We start from the raw sequence: 21,633 nt of genomic DNA, 5'->3' as shown, positions 1-21,633 counted from the left end.
TCATTACCATTAAACCTCAAAACAGCACCTGACTTTCAGCAGGAGACATTTAATTATTTTTTCTATGCAAGGATCCTATTCCAAAATGAGCAAAGTGAACTATATTAGCCACAAATTGCTGGCAATATCCTCACCACTACACAAGAGATGCTATAATGTCAGAGTGGGTGGAAACCTTACTCATAAGGTCGCCCCACCCAGATACACAGGCTGACAGCCTGTATCCTGCCCAGCAAAACAATCAGCCCAGTGAGACAATGTGTTTGGAACATCATATTTAAGACCTAAGAATTCAATCAGTGTTGCTCATGTAAAAAGTAAGGAAGTAATTCCACTCTGTGGTTTAAGCTTTGGTTTTAACAGTAAAGCAACCATGCCTAACTTTCAAGATATTAACTTTAAAGTTTTGTCAGTACAATTGCAAAGTTACAATGACCCCAAGACTCTTCCCACACGATGTGCTTAGCACAGCCTGCCGCCACTTAAGCTACACTGTTGTCTACAGGATTTCTGGCTCAGTTTGCAGCTACAATTGTCAGATCATGAGCGTGGCTGTTTCATCCTCTGCTTCTCCACTGGTCTCCCTCCAACAAAGCTGATGATTTTTTAGGCGATGCAGAAGCTTCTGCCAAACCGTTGCCTGCTAGGAATGTGTGACAGAAGATGACTGTTGAAGTCAGAATGCAAACTCACCAAAACTTCCACCCATCTTGCCTCCTGCCTGCCCTCTCAGCTCTGAAATGTTCATAAACTCAGACAGACCACTCGCCTTAAAAAGGTTTAAATCATCATCAGTAACAAGCAGTTTCAGGATATTGGCTCTATCTTGCATCAGTCTGTTAGCTACCAGGCCCAGTATTAAACTGGGGAGCAGGAACAACAAAACCCAGGGAACAAAACCACCCTATTACCTCATGCTGCTTAATATTCCTTCAGACTACACGCTCTGTGCTCTTCGGCCCAGATTCCAACTCACGTGCAGATGTAACATTGCAGCACTGGTAGAAATTTATCCCAGAAGTATTATGTCCACAAGGAAAGTAATTTAAGGGCATTCGGGCACGGATTACAGGAATGAAAAAAATGCATCAATACAGGCATTTGCTCAATTTATCTTTCCAGTCAAAGAATTCAGCTGCTGGGACTCTTACTCATTATGGACCTAGAAGGAACAAACCAGCTACCTGAGTTAACTGAACCAAAGCTCCAGCACCTTTTCTGTACTTGGATCATGAAGAAATCTGGGTAATTCCAGATAGCCCAAAACCTTCAGGTTGAGCTGCAAAACAGGCGTATATCTATCTAAATATACTTTTTATATATACATATATGTACATACAAATGCACATATGAATATAAATTTACACCATATAGATCTTTCATATTCAAATATTGCACAAATGATTTCAAATGTTTAATGTGTTTTAAGTATATAGGCCATTAAATACCCAGTGAAGGGAAGTACAAAAGACAGATTCTTCAATGAGGTTACAAACCAAAGCATACCACTTCAGGAAGCCAGGCAGCAGAAGTAGGGCTGCTGGGTTTGCCTTTTCGTGCAGTACTGTACTCGGTGTTGAAGCACACCCGCATGCCAATAGTGCACAGAGAACTAACCTCTGCTAGTGCTACCACAAATCTTTCAGATCTCAGATAGCAACAAAACGCAGTCAAAATAAGCACTGTAGTGTTACATGCAATCTGAAACTAATAGGAATGACAGGAATTCAGGCTGCCTTTATTACGGAGAACAACCAAACCATATAGCAGCTGCCTAGATGTAGCTCTGTTTGTATGATGCATGTGAAAAATAAGCCATCAACAGTACTGCTAGTTCTTCCTAGCTCTGACAACTTAAGGTAGAAATTTAGAGTACTATAAAAGAGGGGTGAGCTAGTGAAGTACATCCACATTGGTATGCACTTCACTAAGGGCAGCTCTGGCACCTATGTAGTTAGCATGCGGACTGACATAATAAATATTAATCTCAAAAGTTACACAGAACTGTGATCTAGTATTGTGATGCATTATGCAAGTCTCTATACGTAGAGCTGCTGTAGATCCGATCAACTTCTAGCAGGTCACCTCCAAGGAGGGGCCTCAGTTTAGGAGAAATAGCACAACAGGCACAGAGGAATTCTACGTTTGCTTGCCAGGAAATCCACACCTTGCCTACAGTAGGGCAAACTCTGAACTCTCAAGTTCAGAGTCCCTGCTGGGTTGGCTCCCAAGAAAGATTACAGTATGGTCTCAGACTGCACGGAGATTGCCTGAAGCCATCAGGTATGTTAAGACTCCAAGAGGAGGAAAATTAAGGTATAAAAGGCACTAAATGTAGGCTGTTATTAGGGTTAGGGATTAAAACAGATTAAACAGATTTAAATAGCACACAAGGGGTTACTTAATACCCAGAGGATAAGAAGACAGAAGCTGTAAGGGGTAAAAAGACATTTGTAGATACGTTCCATCTTGAAGCAGTCAAAGATACAATCAGGTTCATCTACAGCTGTCAATGCTTTTCTGTTCTAACAACTGAAGTCTGTTCCTATATGGCCAATAATTTAAGACTTTGCCTGTTATAAAGATGTGTCCAACTAAGAGTGCCAACTTTTGTTTTTATCATTTTAAGAAATACTAAATAAGATTATCTTCACATTTTGAACATATAATGCTCAGAAAATGAGATTTAAAAATAATCAGCTTACTGGGAAGTTCAGCTTCTCTATGAAAGACGTACAGATAACGACAACTTTAGGTTTTCTTAGCAGCTAAGAAATTTTGTCTCCCTTTGTGGGTTACAAAAGCAGCCCTACTTTCTCCATGCCCATCAGAACTTTGTTAAAGAGCTAAAAATGCAAAGTTTGACATTCTTTTTTGTGAGAAGTTGAGCCTTCAAATACAAAATTTTCTATGTGAGCTGTCGAAGGGGGTGAGTTTAAGATCCCAGCCTCTCCAAACCAGTTATTCTTACTGTGTTCCCCAAGTCTGCCATCCCTCCAATCGCATCCTGGTCTTATTTCAAGAGGCACAAATACTTCTCATCTGATAGCTGAAGCTGCGAACACCAGAAAAAGCAGAACTCCCTACAAAACAGTCATATGCAGCCCTCTTCAAATGAGGTGCATGGGTTAACTGTTTTGAGACCTCTTCCTGAACCATTTTTCAGTGATCTGTACATTCTCCCTTGGTGGATGTGAGTGCTGTTTTCCCACATACACTGAAGATTTAGTTTTCTTCACATGCTGCGTTTGAGCAAATCAAGGCAATGAAAAAGATAAAAATCTAAGATGACTGGCTTTTCAAGCAAAATGAGAAAGCACTGTGCATTCAGGCACAAAGAACTGGCAAGTACCAAAAGGAAAGTTCTTATTACCTACATACATGAAATACCTAAAAAAACATGCAGAGATAGAAAAATAGTAGAGTGGGAAGTAGGAGGTGAAGGGAGGCTGCACTCCAAGCTACATCTGATGATCCTTCTTAAGATTTTGGGCAGACCAAAGGCATTCAGGTCCAAAACTGCAACCTTATGCATAAACTCAGGAGTTCCCTGCAATCCTTAAGCATTGTACAAACTGACTCAAGTTTCACCCAGAAGCCCTAACAGCGTTCCTCTGTGTACAACCAGGAAAGTAACTGTCATTATAGGCACCAGCAGTCACAACAAAACCCAACCAGAATTCAGTATTTCACTGTCATCCAAGCATTTCAATCCAGTCAGCCTTCTAGGAGCACAGCCAGCCCAGTACAATACAGCCTCAGGATCCACAAAAGGACAACTTCAAGAAGTTACCTTTTTTTTTTTTCTTTTTCTTTTTTTTTTTTAAGAAAATTTAAAACAATAAAGCCTACTGACAAATGGTTGTTCAGGAAGTAGAAGTCCAAAGTTTGGTTCTCTCCTCAGCTTGTAACGAGCTTTAAACTCTTATTTAATCCCCCAGAAGAGAACTATAAACACTAAAAAAATCAGCCACTGTTGACACAGCACCCTCTTTTCCTACTGGCCATGCCACGTCAGTGACCTTGCCCTTTAACTGGTTCCTGCTTAAAAGATTTCAGAGTGCTCCCATCATACTTCAGGCCCCAAAGTTAACCCTAGACCAGTATCTATAAACTGATTACACTGCATGGGAAAGATAAGTTGCACTGCTGTAGTAGTGATACATTTTATTGTTCTCATAAAAGAATAATCTCTCATGTTAAGGACAGCAAAGAAATGTAGTCTAGATATTCTTAGAGGGTTTTTTTTGTTTGGCAACAGAAATATTGATTTAAAATCAAGAGTTCAAAGTACAGTCAGATACTGCACCTGCAAACACAGGATTTTCTGTCATCATTTCATGTTGTTTCAAAGTCTCTGTTTAAAGAAAATTCCTTCCTGCTGTTCCATATCAAAGAGTTAAATAGGAAAGGTTCAGAAATGGTTCTGGTGTTGAACATCACCAGTTAGCACAGTGATTGCTTATCTCCAGGTGAGTTGGGCATAGGCACAGGTTCTCCATTCTCTATGTTCTCCGCACTAACAAACTCCTACTGCAAAAATCCAAGTGATTTTACAGGGCAGGCCGTTTCAGAAAGAGTCATTAAATGTACAGGGAAAGACAGGGAAGATAAGTTTATTTCTAGCTCACTAGGCCCAAATCCTCCGAAGTCCTCAGACATATAGCTTCCATTTACTTTAGTGAGAGATTAGGCATCTAAGGCTTGCTGCTGCATTTAGTACATCTGTGGGCTCTCAGCCTCACCCTCTTTCAGGTATATTAGCTATTGCCATAATACAGGAAAATTTAAACAACCAATTTTATTGTTACATTTTATTTTTCCTTGTATTCTGTGACTTAACTGCTAGTAATTATCTTTTTTAAACAAGGTTTACTGTTACCATACTAGGCATAGATAAGATCTCCTGCTTAATAGGTTTGATACATTGGCATGGGTCCCAGAACCACGTGAATTTATTGCACTGATAATCAAATGCATTCATGCTTTCAGCTTCTGGTCCATATTTTACATTTCTCATTGATACACCAAAACAAGCAAGAGAATACTTATATAAAATGCAATGTTTTCACTGCATTTATCAACTACTAGTTGCCTGCGGCTTCCATGAACTTAGGTGGATAGATGATGGCTACTGAAAATAATGTTTCAGACATAGAAGGTTTAAACTAACAGTCGAGACCCAATATATCTGATCAAGAGAATCTCTCCCTCTGTGTTAGGATAAAGTTTGTCACATGCTCCTCTTTGGTATAGCCAGAGCAACAGAAAAAGCTAAACTTGTTGAAGTTTAGCTTGAGAACAAGATGTTCCTGTGTCCTCTTCAAATATTGTTGGCAAATACACAGACTAGCAAAAGCAGCCCTTTAGCCATCTGCCACATACCCATCTCCCAGACAAACATTTATACCTTTTTTGTGACTAAAATGAAAGCTTCTGTCAAATTTTTCCACAGCATTACTTGGAAATGGCCCGAAATTGAAATACTAGGCAACAATAGTCTCAGATCATAGCTAAACATATTCAAGTAACAAATCACTACGAGAATCTAACAGCATAAGCCCAATTCTGCACTCTGCATAAAAACTACATGCCTCTAGGTGTGCTTTTATGTATGCTTCCATGGTGAAACGTCTGGTTGAAGATCACCCTGAAGTTAAGTAACGTTACACTGCTAGAGCAGACCACTCTTACTCTTGTTTTGTACAGTTTTGAGAAATACAACTCTAAGGAATTTTGAAAGTTGGCTCTGGGCTTTGTATATGCCAACCTGATAACCTTGCACTCGAGAATCAGAGAGGCACTGAGGTCTTGCACTTTCTAGAGAATTGATGGTTCACATGTGTATCTGCTGCTTTGCATCTGATTTCTGGACAATGTAGATGTCAGACAGTGGCATCTTTTCATCAAGTACAGGGTGCCCACATTTGGTGCATCCTTAAACCTAGATACACAAGGATCTGTTACGTGGCAGCTTTAAGCCAAGAAATTCAAAGTTATTCCAAAAGTAATACAACAGTCTTATCCAAATAACGTATTTGAACTTCACTTTCAAAATACCCTTTAAAAACATGCTGTATCAGAATACTCTTCTTCTCCTTCCTGGAGCTATTTAAGGTTTATGCTGCCCAGGAACTGCAGCCTTGCATTTTTGCAGCTGAACGTTCTCTCAGCAGCATAAAATTAATACCGCTAAGAACACAGAAGCACGCAAAACTGCCAGAACTGGATGCGGTCTGTCCTGCTAGCGGAGCGGCAGGCGGTATGCCTGCCTTTTCCATTTATACCAGGAATTACAAAGTGATGTGCAGTCCTTTGGGAGTAAGAGTCACTCTGTAAAATGTGTGAGAGCGAGGGGGAATGAGAGCTCTCTTGGAGCCCGTGACAAAAACTCACAGTGACTTCAGCAAGGGTAGGATCCTACCCACGGAGAGATATCAAACCCTGCAGGCTGGAGGGAGAAGGGTTAGAAGCGTGGAAGGAGCAAAACTTTGTGAGGCTGGACAGCTGGCACCCAGACTTCCCCAGAGGAGGAGGGGGAGGAGAAGGAGGAGGAGGAGGGCATTCTGCAAGCCTTAGGGAAGGGCGGCAGAAGCTCCTGCCGAGGTAAGTACCTTGTAACTGAGCTGAGAGGGACTCTTGATGCTGCTGGTACTTGAGCGCCGTGGCCTCAGCCTTCCTCAGCTGGCCCTGCAGCTCGTAGTAGAGCATCGCCCCGTAGAGGAAGCCGAACACCACAGTCAAGAGCAGGAGGGTCTGGAAAATCCGCTTCTGTTTTCGGGAGCACATCCCGTTGCCCATGTCCCCGGCGGGGTCCCGAGGGCCCCCGCCCCTCACGGCTCAGCAGCGGGCAGCTGGAGGCGGCGGACGACGAGACGGCGACATCGGAGGCCCCGGGCCCGCGTCGGGAGGAGGAAGAGGAGGAGGAGGAGGGAGGGACGGAGGGAGGGACGGGCCGGCCCGGCCGACCGCCTCAGCCCCTGGGCACCGCCGCGACGCCCCGGGCGGCTTCCCCCTGCCTGCGGGCCCTGCGCGTCGGAGCGGAGCCGGCGGGACTCTGCGGGGCGCGGGGCGGGCGGCCCAGCCGCATGCTGCGGCCGCGACGCCGCTGCCCGGCCCTGAGGGGGCGGCCCCGGCTGCCCGTCCCGGTTCCCCGCGGCAGGGGCGGGCAGCGGCGTCAGCGAGCGCGGCCTGCGGGAGGAGGGGGGGGGCGGCTCCCCGCTCCCCTCAGGCGGCGCCTTCGGCCCGGACCCGCCCGCCCAGAGGCTCCGCCGCCGCCGCCACCGGAGAGGAACAAAGGCAACTCCCCCGGCCCCGCACTTACGTGTCAGCCCCGCTCCGCCGCGGCTCCCCGCCGCGGGATCCCCGAAGGAAGTCCCGCTCCGGGCGCGGCCTCATTGGGCCCAACCGCGGGTCTCTCCCCTCCCTTCGGGGCGGCAGCGCCGGAGCGCATTGGGTGCCCGCCGCGTCCGTCCGCCCCGCCGGGCGCCTCGCTTCCCGCCGCCCGCCCCTCTCCTCACGCCCGGCCCGACCCGGGGCTGGGGGGAGACGCGGGGCGGCCTCCCGGGGCCTGCGCGCCCGCCCGGCCCCCCGTGAGGCGGCGAGCAAGGGGGTGACACTGCGTGGGACGAGGCGCTGGCGGGTGCGGAACGGGCCGGGGGGTGACACGGCGCTTGGGGGGCACCGGCCCCCGCGGCCACACCGGGGCCTGCGGGCGGCTGAGGGCTCCCGTACGGAGAAGGCGAAATCCCAAAGAGCCTGTTTTTATAACCAACCCCCTGATTTATTGACACTCGGCATCAGATTATTTTATCTTTTTCACAGGGCGTTGACCGTACCCCTGAGGTACCGCGCGTCTCGGCCTCCGCTCTTTGCCTTTTCCTTCAAGAGCCGCGCTCAGGCCGCTGGTGAATCTTCGCTCAGGCTCAGGCTGTGTCTGTGCCAGGGCACTGCTCCCAAATGCCGCCGCCGTGCCTGAAACTGTTTGTCCTTAATCGGCGGCATTTCAGAACTGGCATAACTAGAGTTCTCACTATTAGTGGATTTTATTACAGGAAAGAAAAACAACCAAGAACCAAGCTAAACTAGAAGTAATAATAAGCAAAAAAAAAAAAAAAAAAAATCAAAGACATACTCCAAAGTTATTTTTTTCTAAATATATCTAACTCGGTGATCTGTGGTTTTCACAGGCATTATTCTGGCTGCAAAAGAAAAACTACATCAAAGAGGCTTAAAAATTTGTTATTCAAACATTCTACGTATAGCAGTAATTAATAGCAGTCAGTACCACGAGCTAGTATGACTTCTACCTAAACGTATTTCAAATTTATATTTGTTGTCTTTTAATTTAACGGAATGCCTTGCTCTCCGTTTGAGGACTGAAGTGTTCAATGTTATGAGTTAGACACCCAGGAAGAAATTGTAATTGCTTTGAAACAGTGATACTTTAAAAAAAAAAAAAAAAAAAAAATCATATTCTTTTCCCTTGCCTTTAAGAAGCTTCCTGAAATTCTTGAAGTTACATTTAAAAACTTCTGTTCAAAGCCACGAGTGTTTCAAAATGACTCATCTTCAGGCAGGTTTATAGTATCCATTTCTTTCACAAAGTAGTTCCAGTAGGTTTCTTAGTATCACCCAAACTCCAGCTTCCTTTCCTCTCCCAGGCTCTTTCAGAGATGTCCTGAGCATTTTTACATGACCAGGGTCCTCAGGCTGAGCTCAGTAACGTAGAATGAGACAATTCTTTATTTCTAGACCGAGACCTCGAAATCACTGAAGATGATTTATACTTCAGTATCGCAGAGATTCAAATTATTTTATTTCTGGTGTTTCCACTTCTTGCTTACATTACCTTTCATAAAAGCAGATTGCGCCTTTAGTTTTGATCCCTTTGCACTGGAGAACAATTGGCTAACCAGCAACTTCATCTGAATACTGCAGTCACTTTGGGTTACATAGACACCATAAATTTAAGAGGACACTGAAGTGACATCGTTATTTAATACCTATTCCAAATACATTTAATTGATTATGTTGTAAATATACTTAATCTCCTTGTAGAAATTGGACATATCATTAACAAATGCTGAGAAAAAAGCAAATTAGTAACTCCTTTGCTTAATCAAATATTACTTATATTCAGTAATAGCTAGCGATATATCTCCTCTTCAGCTCATGTAAATTGTGATTCTTCATGAGCAAACCAATTAGAGTTAAAATGAGGAATTTATTGGGAGCAAGGGACTATTATGTGAAGCTATTAGGCAAATTTGAATTGGAGGTCCCAAAATAGAAAGGTTTGGACCTAAAAGAGACTGTAATGTATTAAAAAGCATTAAATTAGTTGCTAGGAGAGGAATGTTACTTTGACTAATCACTGAATAAGTTACTGATCTAATCAGAAAAGATGGAGGATAAGTGCTTTCTGAGCCATGTTGTACCATGGGAAGCATGCTTGGAGGCTGCAACGGGGAATTCATGGGCAGGCATTAATACACACCTATTTATCATCTTTAGCTTAATTTCCTAAGCAAATGAGGCTTGTGCAATCAAACTGGCTGTCAGTTTGTGCCTTGTAAGTACAAGCAGTTGGCCAACACGTTGGCCGATTTCAGACAAATTTAACTAGGTCGTAGAAATATTGAGCAAAATGAAGTTCCTATAAGTTCTGAGAAATTAGAGGAGCAATATATAAAGTATAACACTGTAAGTTCTCTGATGGAAGGAAAGGCTCAGATGTGCTCAGACTCAAGTGGATGACAGGGAGCCTGTTCAGGGGAGAGTTGTTAGAAATACCCCATTTCTTTGGGACATGGGTTCTCATGATCAACCACAAGATGTGGGAAGCCAGTTCTCAGTAAGTTTGGACATTGCAGAACTACATGGGGTTTTTGTTTCCTTTGTTTGTTTTCTTCCTCTTAATGTAATTCTCTTGTATGTTCTTTAATTTTTTCACTGTCAGTTTTATTAAGCCTGATTCTGTGATTATTTTGTAGCTAGGGATACCAGATTCTAATAAAAATGATCATTGAACAGCTTTGAGATTTTCCAGAATGATCCAATGAACACAGTAGTTAAATAGATCAGGTAGCAGGTCTTTTTATTTATTTTTAAAATCCTACCAATCAATGGATCAGGGATCCACAGTGATGGAAATGTACAGTGAAGGTTGTCCCATACAAGTCACAGCCCATTCATTTGGTTGCCAGAAGTTAAGGAATGTACTGGCAAGGCGTACGTTATTACCTCTCCAGCTACAAAGTACATTCCAACTGCAGATGTGTAGGCAAGAATGACCTTTTTGTCCAGTGACTGAAGCTTACTAATGCGTACAAAGATTGTTTTAACACTCAGTGTCATTTATTAGTGGTCAGGAACTGAAGGAATGAAAAGGTTGGACTTGAAGAGGTGAATGCTCCTGGGAAAATCGAGTTTATCCTTGCCTGAGGTCATAGTTTGTGACATTAGGGGAAGTCAGGCTTTTTATAGCTGACCTATCAGCTGCCCGTGACTGAGTGTCCAGCCTAAGTAATCAGTTGAACTCTGTTTGCCGGTGTCCTAATTTGAGGTGAGGACAAGGAGGACTGTGTTTTAATATAGAAAGTGCTATGCTGCTTAATATTCTGGAAAAAAAAAAGAAATCAAACATACAGTATCTCAAACCAGACACTCAAAGTTAACACAGCTTTGACATTTGTTTTCTGGTGCCTCAGTTCTGACTGTAGAACAGTAGATGATGACTGACTTCTACCTCATGGATGCATATAAAGATACATTTTTCTAAATCACTCAGCATTCGTGGTAGGAATGGGGATAAAACACTGGTAAGAAAATTCTGCGTAGGTACATAGAGTAATTAAAACAGCATTTCATACTGAGGTGAGAAAATGTGGTTACTGGTGGAGATGAGTAAGGAGGCTACACTCTGAATACCTTGTTTCTGGTGCTTCCTGACTTAAACGTCTTGTCATTTTAGTGGCTCCAAACCATTATCCTTTGTAAATAATTAATGCAGGTAAGTAGATGTATTAAAATGTACAGTTGTTTTAATAGGAGTAGGAAGTAATGGAGTTGTGGATGCCACAGATCTACAAATTCGCTCTAGGTGTGACACACAGAGGACACACTTGGAACTGTCACACATTACGACATGGCCATACAGTCACCACAGACCAACTTCAAGGGGCAGCACTCCAGTGTATCCTGTGTTGGAGCTATTAGTTGTCTGTCAAGGCAGAAGAGCTTCTAAGAAACACTGGAATTTGATCAGCCTTTTGCTGCATTTCCCCCAAAAACTCCTCATACCGTTATATGCTCCATTGTTCTTAACAAGACAGCTACCATAAAAACTGATAGTAAACAGTTAAAACAACTGTTGGGATCCCAAATGATTTAAATACCATATTAAATCATGAACTGACTTTAAACAATGATCAGGTGATCCACCTTATAAGAAACCTGCAACTGGAAACCCCTGTGTTCCTGAGGGCTGGCGTTTTACAAAAAAGAAAAATAATGTTTGAGTGCTAATGATAATATGAATATTCTTACAATAAGGGGCTGGATATTTGAGCCTTTAGGCATTTATCTAAGAGCATGTTATTTGCATAGAACACAAGTGCTCCAAGACAGGGATCTGTGTGTATTTTGCTTCTGTGTGCTCTGTTTACAGATCAATCTGAACCACTGGGCGAAATGCAAACAACAACAACGCTCAGTCTGCCCCGCAGGTGGGGGTGTTTGAAAGTACGAGCCATAAAACACCCCAGGGGCTGTGCCTGCACTGAGGTGGGAACAGGAGAAAAATCTAACTGCTGGGGGAAGCACCATGCAAATATAAAAACAGTTTGGACACAGGAGCCTGGTGGTTTTTCCACAGTAGAGTGTTGGGGAATCCTGTGTCCCAGCTGAAACATTCTGCGAGGGAAGTGGGCTTCCCCATTTTACTGTTTCAAAAGATAGCAGTTGCATTCCATGTTTTGTGAGTTAGAGGAAAATGTTGAACTTGGGAATGCTGACTGCAGACGTTGTTTTTTCTGATACATAGAATAATCCCCAGTGATAACATTTTCCTGGTGCATTTCCCATTGGGCTGTCCAGACTGGAGGCCATGGCAGATGGAGGAGTAAATAGGTCAGTGAATTTTGAATTGTTCCATCCCCTGTTTTTTCCAGTCTTGTCAGACTTGTCTATTTTTTTCACAGTCTTTTGGTTTTACAGCAGCTGAATAAAAGCCAGGATCTGATATCCTACAGCTGTAAAACTGTCTGGCCTTCCAGGACAGAGAAATCTCATCTTTGTAATTGTTTCCATTATCACTGTACTGTAAGATAAGGTAGTGACTGATGAACTAATATAAATTTCATTGATGTTTATATCTGTGATATCTTTGTGATTTTTTTAAGGATCTGAAATGGAGACTTTAAAGCAGAGTTTGGAAAGAACTCTGTAGAGTTAATTTGAGGAGAGAAAACAAGCACTCAGGAATTAATGTATAAAATCTGAAGAAATGTAGATAAAGAACTTTAAATGAGATTAAAATGAACTCAGGACTTTAACAGCCATATTCACATTCATTCTCATCTTCACGGGACTGCCGTCTCCGTTAGTGATATTATCATGGCCTGCCAGACTCAGAAATAGAAACTGTTTTTTCCAGTCAGTTACAGGGTTATCCCTGGATTGTAGTTTTATTTTAATTTATTTACTTCTAGCTTTTGTGCTGCTCTTATACACCAGGAAAATGTGTACAGCCTGCTCTCACAAAGCATGACTATCTCTCCTAATTTTTAGTGTTGGAAGTGCTTTACTGTTATATTACAAAATAAAATTAGTTCCAGTGCAGAAATTTTACAGATTTATTTGGGAACATAAAAGAGTATAGAGGAGTGGAGAAAATGGCTGAATTTGAGAAAGACCTGTCAGAAAAATCTTAAGCTCTTCTCCTGAAAGATTTGTAACATTTTGTGTTTCGAGTGTCACCGCTGAAGTTGGTAGCAGTGGTTGCACTTAAACACATACGTACTTGTTTGCAGTGTCTAGGCCTCAATTTGTAAAAGGCTATCTAGGAACTCACTGAGCTCTTGCTAAAGAAATTAAGTCCTTAATTTAGGTGAAAACCCTATGCATTTTTTGTGTTTCAGAAAATTCTGCAATTTCCCCAATTTTTTTTCCCCTATTCTTTAGGACTTCATTGTGTGGGCATTTTTTTAGTTGTTTTTTTTTGGTTAGTGTTTACTTTTTGCGCATTTGTCTTACTGGTAGTGCAAATGCCTTGAAGAATTTGAGTGGGATTCTTCTTTACTGTGTGAGCTGCTGTGGGATTAACATCGTCCTGGTGTTCAGATGGTTCAGCGCACATGACTGGACACCTTAACAGACGAGATCATCCCGGTCCTCAGGTTTGTAAATCTTTTCTCCATTTCACTCACACGAGTACAGCTCTTCACTGCGTTTGAAATCATTCACTTTTGTGCACTATAAATATTTTATGTCTGAGATATCCAAAATTACTTCAGTCCTATTGGTGAGGAATTACTCTTGACTGTTTCCTGTGGAGAGAATTATTTTTTTTTTTTGTTTGCTACCAAAACCTCATTGAGCCACATTTTGCCTGATTCAGGTTCTGTTTGAGTTCCCTTCAAGGGGTTTTGTGTAGGACTCTCTCCCCCTCCTCTCTTATCAGGAGATAAATGCCTGCTGGCAGCTCTCAGTCACTGCCACATCAGTTTTCCTCACAGCTTTCCCTGTTTGTCCAGCTCGGCAGTCTGTCTGGGATAATGGGTATTCTTGCAGAGGTTTATTATGCGTGCACACGTAAGTGAGGATGACAAAGTAAAGAACCACTAAGGACTTGTTGTATGAAGATGGTCCTGAAAGAAGTAATTAATGGTTATAGCAGTAAGGTTCTTGAACTAGCTGTAAAAAATGACATGGGAAATTGATCTTTTTGTCTGTGAAAAAGCATAGCTTGTCTTTTGGCTTGGATCTGTGCAGGACTGTAAGGACAGGAAAAAAGATCCCAGGAGCTGTTTGTTTTTGCAGTTATTAAAACCGATGACCTCAGTGTTTGGAAATGCTGCAAAAAGGGAGAGAAGACCTGGAGCAAAGCAAGGGAAATTCATGTGCAGGGTGGAGAGAAGAATGTCAGATAGTCGGTGCCACCTAGTGGGAGCTCTCCAGAAGATTAAGTAGAACCAGTTTGCTGCTTTACACCCTAAAGAAATCTCGTAGAGGTCAGGCTGTGAAATAAAGAAATCATTGATGAGGGTGTGGGTGCTCAGCAGCACCAATAAGCAAGGCAGGGAGTGTGTGGGATAAAGGCAACAGCTGGTGGACCATGTGTGGGTGAAAAAAGTAGTTAATTAAATCTCTGATACAGCTCCATTACAAGGGGACTCATGTCTTTTAGAGTGAGCTAACAAAAAAACCCCGAACAACACTGCTCAGTCAGTGTAGAGGAGCTCTTTGCCTGTAATGTGACACAAACTAACTGGAGTATTGCCCTGAAAGGTTAGGGAGAGACATGAGACAGTGTGCATATGCATGATTTATTAATCATACCTGAATGGTAAGTGCTTTGAGGCAATGGAGCTCATAAAGTTTTACAAGCATTTACACAACACATTTACACTGTGAATAAAGAAGCACTATGGCTGCTATTAAGAACCTCTGTATGGAATTACTGCATAATAAATAATGAGCTTTGAGAGCAAAACCTACTCATCTATGTTATCAGACATTCTTGTGTTCTGGCCGTGATGATAACAGCCTCTGAGAGGCGTGAAGTCCAGCTCAGTGCATGACTTTTTTGTTTGATTTTTTTTTTTTAATTTAGTTTCCTTAGGAAATGAGGCTGCAGTCAGCCAAGGGTGTTGTGTTTGCGTGCTGTTCCCTTTAAAACCTTGCAATTCATTGTCTGATTCAAGCAGACTTATCAGAGGGCAGCAATCTCGGATATTGCATTCCTGAAAGTTTCATGCAAATAGGTGGCTGGGTAGAGGAGAGCGAGCCATGAGGGAAAGGTTGAAATGTGGTATCAACTAGCATTTAATAACATGGAAAAATGCTTTATAAATACTGGAAGAACAGGAAAAGCTACCATTACTTTTCATAGTAAACTATAAAACAGAAGATTTTCAAAGATAAGCTTCTTATGGTACTATTTGTTTAGACAAAAGTAACAGAAAAGTGATAGTAAAACAGGAATGTGAACAGGATTAGGGTATTAAGCAGCATCGGTGGTTTTACTCCTGATTACGCTTTCTGAAGTGGAATCACATTGCTGGAGTACAGTCATCATCATACCCCAGCGCGCTGCCTGGTACCATGGCACCATTTAATGCTGCAGAAGTTCTTAGATGGAATATATTTATATCCTGGCAGAAACCCAAAGACAGTGTTTGTCTTACCGAGATTTCTCTTGCTGTTTCATAGTAGAATATCCTAGTATACTATTAACATATTCTTGCTGCTTTCCACTCATTCTATTTTAAACATAAGACAACCTTGTCCCCAGGTGGGGGTTCAGAACTACAATATGCGACTGCCAGCAGACTGAGGAGCTGGTGGTCCCTCAGGAAGGTGCCCTGTGATTTGAAAGAGGGTGGCAATTCACACAGGAAGAGCAAATAGGAATGGACTGAGCTCTGTGCTGCCCCAGGAGCCCTTTGCCTCTCTCAACTCCAGGCTCAGAGGGGATCTCCCCTCCTCCCCACCTCTTCAGCTCTTGTTCTGAAAAGAGGAGGTTATGATTCGTGGGGCAGTTGGCCTTGCATCTGGAGGAATCAAAGTTGTATTTACCATAACTCAGGGCAGTCCTTGAGGAGGAGAGGGGGAGAGAGAAGAGATACCAGCAACGCCATGGCCCAGATCATCAGTGACAGTCCACATCTTTCAGCAAATATCCCAAATCCCCACAGCATCAGGTGCACTTGGGAACCTGATTCTCTGTTGTTTCTCTGGATATTTTGTGGTTTTTGGAGTCTCGCTTACGCTGACCTGCTTGAGGGCCGAAACATGAGATTTTGAAAGGACTAGCTGTACATGCATGTTATTTCTAGCATGTTGTTTATTATCTACTCTTCAAAAGGAATCTCCTTCTCAAACAGCCCCACAGAAGTTCCTGTATTTAAAAATAGCAACCATAAAGAGTTTGCATTCTCCTTTTGGCTTTTCTTCTTACATATTGCATGTTTCAAGAAAAAGCCTAAACATATAGGGAGGAAGTGACACAGACATATTGCTCATAATGAGAGCACTAAGCAAATGGAAAACAGAAAACAGAAATTTGGCAGAAGCAGTAAGGAAGATTAAAGTACATCTGGAGTAGAGCTGTGTTATTCCAAGGGGTAAAATAACCAAAACAATTGGAAATCAAAATACATTATTGCCTATTTTAGCATTAAAATACCAGCAATGAGGAGAGTGAATTTGCCAAATTCTGGTAAAATAATATTTCATTATGGTGAGCTTCCTACAGTGACTCAGGTAAACTTCCTGGTTGCTTAAAATTATCTTGTTTTATCTGTAAAGTGTCTCAAAGAATGGAGAAGGCTGCTGCAACAAAGCAACATGGCTTTTGAGTTCATATAGTACATGTAGAACAAACGTGCTGCTAGGAAGCTGATGTTTTTCTCCAGTTTCAGATAGCAGAAATGTCCAAATCTGAAGGTTAGTTAGGTAACATAATTCCTGACCTCCTACTCTTAAGAATGGTTGCTTAAAAGTGCAATTCCTAATCAAATCAAGTATGCAGATATATTTACCTGAGGTCTACCCTTCCCAGAAGAGGAGCATCCTATGTAATGCGTATTTTGTATACAAAACAAAGACCTGAATTTCTACAGACAGTTTTCTGGGTGAGATATTGGTTCTATTAAAGTCAACATCACATTATTGAATACAGTATACTCAAGATTTCACTTTTACTTTCTTTTGACTTCACAGTTTAATATGTGATTACTTTGTTTTGACTTGACTTATAACCTAATGCATGACTAATGCTGATATGCAGTGATAAAACTTCCTGTTAGAAGAAATCCCAAGAAACTCCAGTAATTTTATTGTCAATTTGGACTCATACCAATGTTACAGTGGAGAATTTTTTTGTTTTTATTTCCACAGTAAAAGTAAGAGGCCCCAGCTGAAATATGACAGCCAGACTGCACGTTGGAGCAGTTTAGGTTGAGCCAGACCTGTATTCTGCAGTCTGAATCTTTTTCTAATTAAAATACACTTGATCTACTGTTACAGCATTGAAGAGCTTTTGAAGTCCGACTCTCACTTTTTCACTTTTGCAGGGTATTTTGAGGAAAAAGAGTTGTCTCTGTTTTGGGACACATAAATGAAGTTTGGTTAATAGATGACAGTAACCATAGACTAGATCACATTGTAAGTTTCATACTCCACTTTGAATTTTTTTTTTTTTTGTCCTAAAAACCTGAAATTTTTACTGCATTTGTCACAATGGTATTTGGAGACCTATTAGTTTTCAAAGTGGGCTTACTGAACTTTCTGAATCTGTCTTTTTTTTTTCCCTCAGGTCAGCCCTGTCTTTTAGGTCTCTGTTCATGTGTTTCAGTGCAAATTTTGAAACTAGTTCAAGAAGTAGGTTGTATATGATTTTCTGAAGACATGAAGCCTCAGGATCAGTCAGGATTACCCATCTTCTTTGGACACATCACTTATATCCAAATATGCCAATATTTCTCATAAATATCAAAGGCATATGGCCTGGTCTGAAACAAAGTAAATTTTTTAAAATGGAAAATAAATTTCCATTTTTTGAGTGGGAATTATGGTATCTAGGATATTTTGCTTCAAAATGGGTTTCTTTCCTTGTTTGAAGGGAACAGCTAAAACCCTGACTTTAACTAGCTTCATGCTGCTAGCAATGTACTTTTTGCAGCTCACTTCAAAACCCACGCAAATATATCATGTCAGCTCATTTGTGTGTGATGCAACACACAACCAAAAACTTCCAGGTTCGCAGAGGCTGGATGACACTCTGTAATGTCACTTTTGGGGAAAACAGTTGTTCCAGAAAAGCAGAATTTGGTTTAAACTTGATGTTTGGCATATTAACTACCTTCTCGGGCAAGCCAGTACTCCCACACAATTCCTGCTTGGCAAATATTGTCCTGTAAACTTTGTGGGATGGTAGAGGGCTCCGGGTGACCTGCATGTGCTTTATGGCAACTACAGCATCTGCTGGGTTGTTATGCTGGGTGCTGCTGGGGGACCAAAGCACAACTGGGCACACAGACACCTTGTTGCTCAGAGAGAGTAGGTTGCCCTCAACACCCCTCCATCTCTGGCTTCTCAGTTCAGATCCTCAGAGAAAACCTAGAAGTTGCTTCAAACGCTAACCCATAACATTAACAGATCCTGGCTCTAATAGACAAGTTGCTTTTATGGCTATTACAGGTTTTCTTATCTGCAGCATCTATTAAGTTCTCACTTAAGGTACTTCTCCTTCTGTGGCCATAGGATCAATGGAGCTTGTCTCTTCCATTGCGTTAGAATCACAGAATCATCTAGGTTGGAAAGGACCTTGAAGATCATCTAGTCCAACTGTTAACCTAGCACTGACAGTTCCCAACTACACCATATCCCTAAGTACTATGTCAACCAGCCTCTTGAACACCTCCAGGGATGGGGACTCCACCACTTCCCTGGGCAGCCCATTCCAACGCCCAACAACCCCTTCTGGAAAGAAATACTTCCTAAGAGCCAGTCTAACCCTGCCCTGGCGCAGCTTGAGGCCATTCTCTCTTGTTGTGGCGCTTGTTCCTTGGTTCAAGAGACTCATCCCCATCTCTGCACCCTCCTTTCAGGCAGTTGTAGAGGGCGATGAGGTCTCCCCTCAGCCTCCTCTTCTCCAGACTAAACCCCCCCAGTTCCCTCAGCCGCTCCCCATCAGACCTGTGCTCCAGACCCTGCACCAGCTCCGTTGCCCTCCTCTGGACACGCTCGAGTCATTCAATGTCCTTTTTGTTGTGAGGGGTCCAACCCTAACCCTAACACCCCTTCTTTTCCCAAAGTGCCAGCACCCTCTTTCTCGCAGTAACTGATTAAAGCAGTTAGTAAGATAAACTTCTTCCTTGGTGTAGGCAGCTCAAAGGTTGGTGCTTCTGGCTTAGCATGGGAAGAAAACAGCAGACATGCAAAAAACAGAACTCACTTAAATGAAAGGCAGTAAAGAAGCAAGCACGTAGATATCATTTGCCTTCTAAAAGGCATATGCAGAGTATCCTCTGATGATAAACCCATGAGTGGCATATGCCCAATATTTTTAATTAGTACAGGATTTCTTCTGGCAATAATAAACACTATTCAAGGTGCCAAAGCTGTCGCCACTAATCACAACTTCTATATGCAAACATGTAAAAGACTGCAGAGTGTGTTCCAATTGGTTGGTGCTTACCCAGGTGTTATGCCAGACTGCAAAGCCACAGACTAATGATAATAGTTGGGGGGGTTTTTTCATTTACAAAGGAAATCGTGCAGTTAAGCATATGTATAGCAGTCCTATATAATAGGAAAATTCACCCAAGAGATCTGGCCATAGGTCTTGAAATCACTGGAAATCTTTTCAGTACTGCATGGGCCCCAAACCCTCTATTTATAAAACAGATCCAGAACACACATCCAAGCTTTCTATCCTGTTTCCATGCCATAGTGCTTTGTTGGGACACAATTTAAATTCCTTTGAACTCAAATTCTCCTTGACTACATGAAACATTGACTGGGATCCTGCCTTTAAAAACAGCAAAGTAAATGAGCCTCTACACTCAACCACAAATAGTCAGGCCTTTGTTATCTGAGCTGCTTTTGACAAAAAGATCTCCTATAAAAAAAAAAAAAAAAAAAAAAAACAACCCCAAAAACCCGAAACAACCCATCCTATTTGTCAAAGCTCTGCTTCTGAGATGGAGGGATAAATCTTGTCAGAGTCAAGGCAGTGTACAGATAAAACTTACCTGAGATGACAGCTGGAGGTTACAGTCGTCTTTGAATCGGGGAGAGGAAGAATTCAACCGTGGCTTCTGCACGCCGTGTTAATATCCTAATCACTGGGCTTCTGACCATTTTGGATACCATGTCACCCTGAGTCTTGATGTCATCCCAAGCCAGATGGGGATCATACTGTAAATCACCAGTTTCTGTAGGCTGGGGGAGAGTTTCTCACTTCAAATAATGAGCTGTTTTTACTGAAACATCCTATTAGGAATGTGGTCCTGCCAATTTAAGTTATTTTCCTTTGCACCTAAAGGATGGGTCTGGAAAAAAATTTTTTTGATGTACTTTGGTTATACTCCTTCTCTGCCCAATGTCTTGTAAATACGTCCTGCCTTGAGGCTTATATGGTGTTTACTTTGAGGCCATATTGACCCCTGAGATCAGAACCCTGTTGTTGAATCGAATTGGGAAAAGGGATTACAAAATACAGGATATGAGCACTTAATTTTGGACATGAAAATGTGCAGTAAAGAGCTTTTAACTAGTGTTAATGGCCAATAATGCTGATACAACTGAAGAGGATGATGGAGGAGACAAAAAGAAGAAGTAATCAGGCTAATTGATGATACCGAGCTCATTAGTAGGTTTTTTAAAAGGAGGAAAACATGCTAAAAGAATCCTTACTCCAAGCTCCCTGGTGTGTCTTATTTTCTATGTTCCTTCTAGAACGCAGCTGTCTTCTGGACAAAGACCACCTATGTTATGCCGTATTATGTTTTTGATGCATATTCATCAGCAAGAAGCTTATCCAAGCTTTTTTTAGGAATCTCCATTTGGATTGAGAGGTGCATGACCTGTGACTTCATCTTTTTATGACAACAAGCACCACAAAAGCAAATGACTCAAGCACATTTGTGGCAGTATTTGCAGAAACAAATCCAACAGATCCTTCTGGGGTTCTTAGTAACCTCTCAGATGCTGAATAACTCCTTTGAAGTGAGTATGTAATCCTTTTTGGGGGTTTTCAAAGAAATATGACTTGATGTTTCAAGATGTGGCAGTGATATGGAAGCCTCTGTATGCAAATCAACCGCACCAATTATTTTGTGCCAGTGAGAAATTGTTTTACTTTTTAATGAGACAAGAAACACTGACTAAAGTACAGTCATGTTATACATTAAAAAGGAGCAGTATATTTGTTAGCCAATTTTAACGCCTTGTAATGAGAATATATAGTGACAGAAATATTTCTTACATGTACAGCGTGGTGGTGAAATGCTGATATGTTCTGGCTGTCAATTAGCACAGTACAGTTCTACTTTATATAGGTATGTGTGCTGTCAGGGTGGGCTGGTTGCGCTTAGAACCATTCAGGCATGGTTCCAACGTTCATTCTGACACTGTGTTTATCCAGTGCAGTGTATGGATCGCACTGAGACGTGAACTTCTCAGCAAAAGCATCACCAGTCGCTACAGAAGAAACTACTCCAATCACAGAATCACAGAATCATTCAGGTTGGAAAAGACCCTTTGGATCATGGAGTCCAACCATCAGCCCTACTCTACAAGTTCTCCCCTACACCGTATCCCCCAACAGCTCATCCAAATGACCCTTAAACACATCCAGGGATGGGGACTCCACCACCTCCCTGCATCTCCACCTGCCACTTC

At 42.2% G+C, this 21,633-nt stretch overlaps 1 protein-coding gene and 1 long non-coding RNA gene across 4 annotated transcripts in view; one reads left to right on the top strand and one right to left on the bottom strand.

The window, feature by feature from the left end:
• The window catches only part of GOLIM4 (golgi integral membrane protein 4), a 34,791-nt gene extending 27,447 nt beyond the window's left edge, over positions 1 to 7,344 (bottom strand). The window contains exon 1 of one of the 3 annotated variants that reach the window (XM_074834318.1): positions 6,615 to 7,344. In XM_074834318.1, coding sequence (XP_074690419.1) covers positions 6,615 to 6,801 — 187 coding nt within the window. In that variant the 5' untranslated portion in view covers positions 6,802 to 7,344. The remainder of the gene's footprint in view (positions 1 to 6,614) is intronic. The other 2 variants (XM_074834317.1, XM_074834319.1) reach the window with 2 other exon arrangements.
• Positions 7,345 to 7,531: 187 nt separating this feature from the next.
• On the top strand, positions 7,532 to 10,033 carry LOC141927412 (uncharacterized). Its single transcript, XR_012624381.1, has 2 exons — positions 7,532 to 7,642; positions 7,825 to 10,033. It is a non-coding gene; the product is annotated as an uncharacterized LOC141927412 (long non-coding RNA).
• The last annotated feature ends 11,600 nt before the right edge of the window (positions 10,034 to 21,633 follow it).

Source organism: Strix aluco, chromosome 9, assembly GCF_031877795.1.
Source record: "Strix aluco isolate bStrAlu1 chromosome 9, bStrAlu1.hap1, whole genome shotgun sequence".
NCBI classification, from domain to species: Eukaryota; Metazoa; Chordata; class Aves; order Strigiformes; family Strigidae; genus Strix; species Strix aluco.
The sequence above is the reverse complement of the archived record's forward strand: the minus strand, read 5'-3'. Positions and strand labels throughout refer to the sequence as shown.